Source organism: Naegleria gruberi, assembly GCF_000004985.1.
Source record: "Naegleria gruberi genomic scaffold NAEGRscaffold_179, whole genome shotgun sequence".
Taxonomy (NCBI): domain Eukaryota; phylum Heterolobosea; class Eutetramitea; order Acrasida; family Naegleriidae; genus Naegleria; species Naegleria gruberi.
In genome coordinates, this window is record NW_003163158.1 from 35,321 (window position 1) to 37,377 (window position 2,057).

Consider the following 2,057-nt stretch of genomic DNA (forward strand, 5'->3'; position numbering starts at 1 on the left):
TCTCAAATTCCAAAGTGACGGATTTCTTTGCAGAATCAATTTTGGTAATTCTGGCAGATGTGTTTTGGAAACAAGGAGCATAGGACCAACTAATTGGCTTGCCATCAATTTTAGCATTTCCAATAAATGATGGAACCCAATTTCTTCTATGATCTGGAGGCATTGGATCTGAGCTACTTTTTCCAAATTGTGTCTTGATTGACTTGTTATTTTCTTTTGACAATTGCCACAATGCCTTCCAACTCATTCTCTTCATAGTTCTAGCAATTGATCTCGTTCTCACAAAATCACCCTTCCTTTCCACAAGCATGGTCTCCGTCTTGTGATAGAGTGATTCACTCTCAGTATAATATCCATTACTTGGTGATGCATAAATATTTCCTCTCTCGTGATGTTCTTTATGATGATGAATATTATTGTTACTATTCAATAATTGTTGGGTAAACTTATTAAAAGTTTCCTTGTTAGAAGTTACATAGGTGAGTGAAGCCTCTTCATGATGATGATCAAACATCGGAATGGTTAATTTTGCATTTACAATTACAATTGATAGAATCAATAGTACAATATTTATCCAATTATAAATAATAAAATTCTTCCCCCGCAACATCATCTCTCTCTTATATTGTATTAAAAAAGTGATGTTGTTGTTTTTTGCTTTGGAGTTTTTAAGATTTTTTTTAAAATTAGAATTGATTTGGATTCTTGAAGTTGTTTTACAAAATGGTTGTTGTAAAGTAGAGTCCAATTTAGCTGTTTGTATACAATGTGATATTTCATATATAGAGAATAAGGAATGTATTCAATAAAGATATTTTCCCATCCAGCAAGGAAACGAAAGATCTTGTGCTTGTGATTTAGTGGGGTTTATTGCTAGTTCCGTAATTAATGTTTCCAATAATTATTGAAGCTTTACATTTCTGAGATTTCCAATACTGGCTTGAACTAATTTACAATCTTCTTCAGAAATTGGAGTTAAATGGTTTAAATTTGGATATCTTTTGTATTTGTTTGGATTTTCGTAATAATCATCAACTTCCTTATCAATAATTATTTTGGTTTTATCGTCTAAATCATTTGTTGTTGGTCTCTTTTCAAAGTCCTCTTCTAGCATTAAAGGAAGAACTCTTTTGATTGTTGCATTTTCAATTTCAAGTTCGTTCAAGCATTGAACTACATTCGAATGATTTTCTAAATTTCTTATTCGTTTTCTAGATAACACTTCCAACATTACTAATCCTAAAGAGTAAATGTCACTTTCTGGAGGTACTCTACCTGTATAATTAATTCCTTGATATTCAAATGGAGTTCTTCTTTCACTCGATCTGTATCCTTTTACAATTATTGAAATTCAATTCATTGACCAGCTGAGAAATATTTACTTGTCAACAAAGTGCCATCATATTGTAAATAACTTTTCATCTTCTCATCAAAATGGGAAAACTCTGTGGATGTTTCAAAATCAATAAAAAACCAATGATTGTCATATTTCACAATATTTTCAGGTTTGATATCATTATGTGTCAAATCAGAAAGCTCTAAAAACCTGAGCATGGTTAAGTCTGCGCGTCAATTTCTGCAGCTTTTTGAGGATTTTCTAATAAATCAGCTAGGCACTCTCCTCTTAGACTAATTGAAAAGTTTGCTTTTTGCCATACTGACAAATTTAAAAATTTAAATGGTGGATGAGGTTCTTCTCTTTTCACAACGTATCTAATGCCATTAATCGAGCCATATTTAATCTTTGGATTATCTTGTATTGCTATTTCATAATCTTTTGAAAAGGAAACACGATTGGTTGATACGCTTGTTGGGAAACTAGTTGAGTTTTCTTTTCTTGTTAGGAGAGCTCGTATTCATTTCTTGGGTTTGTTCGGTAGTGAGATATTTCACAACTTGAGCAACTTGTGGAAAGCATAAATTTGAAATTATGGAAACAAGATCTATACTTTGCTTTAGATTAAATTACTATAAGAACCAAAATATGTCAAAGTAAAAGCCAGCTTAATGTTTCATCAACAATACAGTGAACGCCAAACTCAATTACATTTCAGCTA

At 31.6% G+C, this 2,057-nt stretch overlaps 1 protein-coding gene across 1 annotated transcript; it reads right to left on the minus strand.

Annotated features, from left to right (window-relative positions):
• Positions 1–901: 901 nt before the first annotated feature.
• NAEGRDRAFT_76522 (uncharacterized protein) lies at positions 902–1,231 on the minus strand (the record flags this gene model as incomplete). The annotated part of the gene is made up of 1 exon (XM_002668516.1): positions 902–1,231. One exon carries the CDS (start codon positions 1,229–1,231, stop codon positions 902–904), a length of 330 nt encoding a protein of 109 aa, XP_002668562.1.
• Positions 1,232–2,057: the final 826 nt, after the last annotated feature.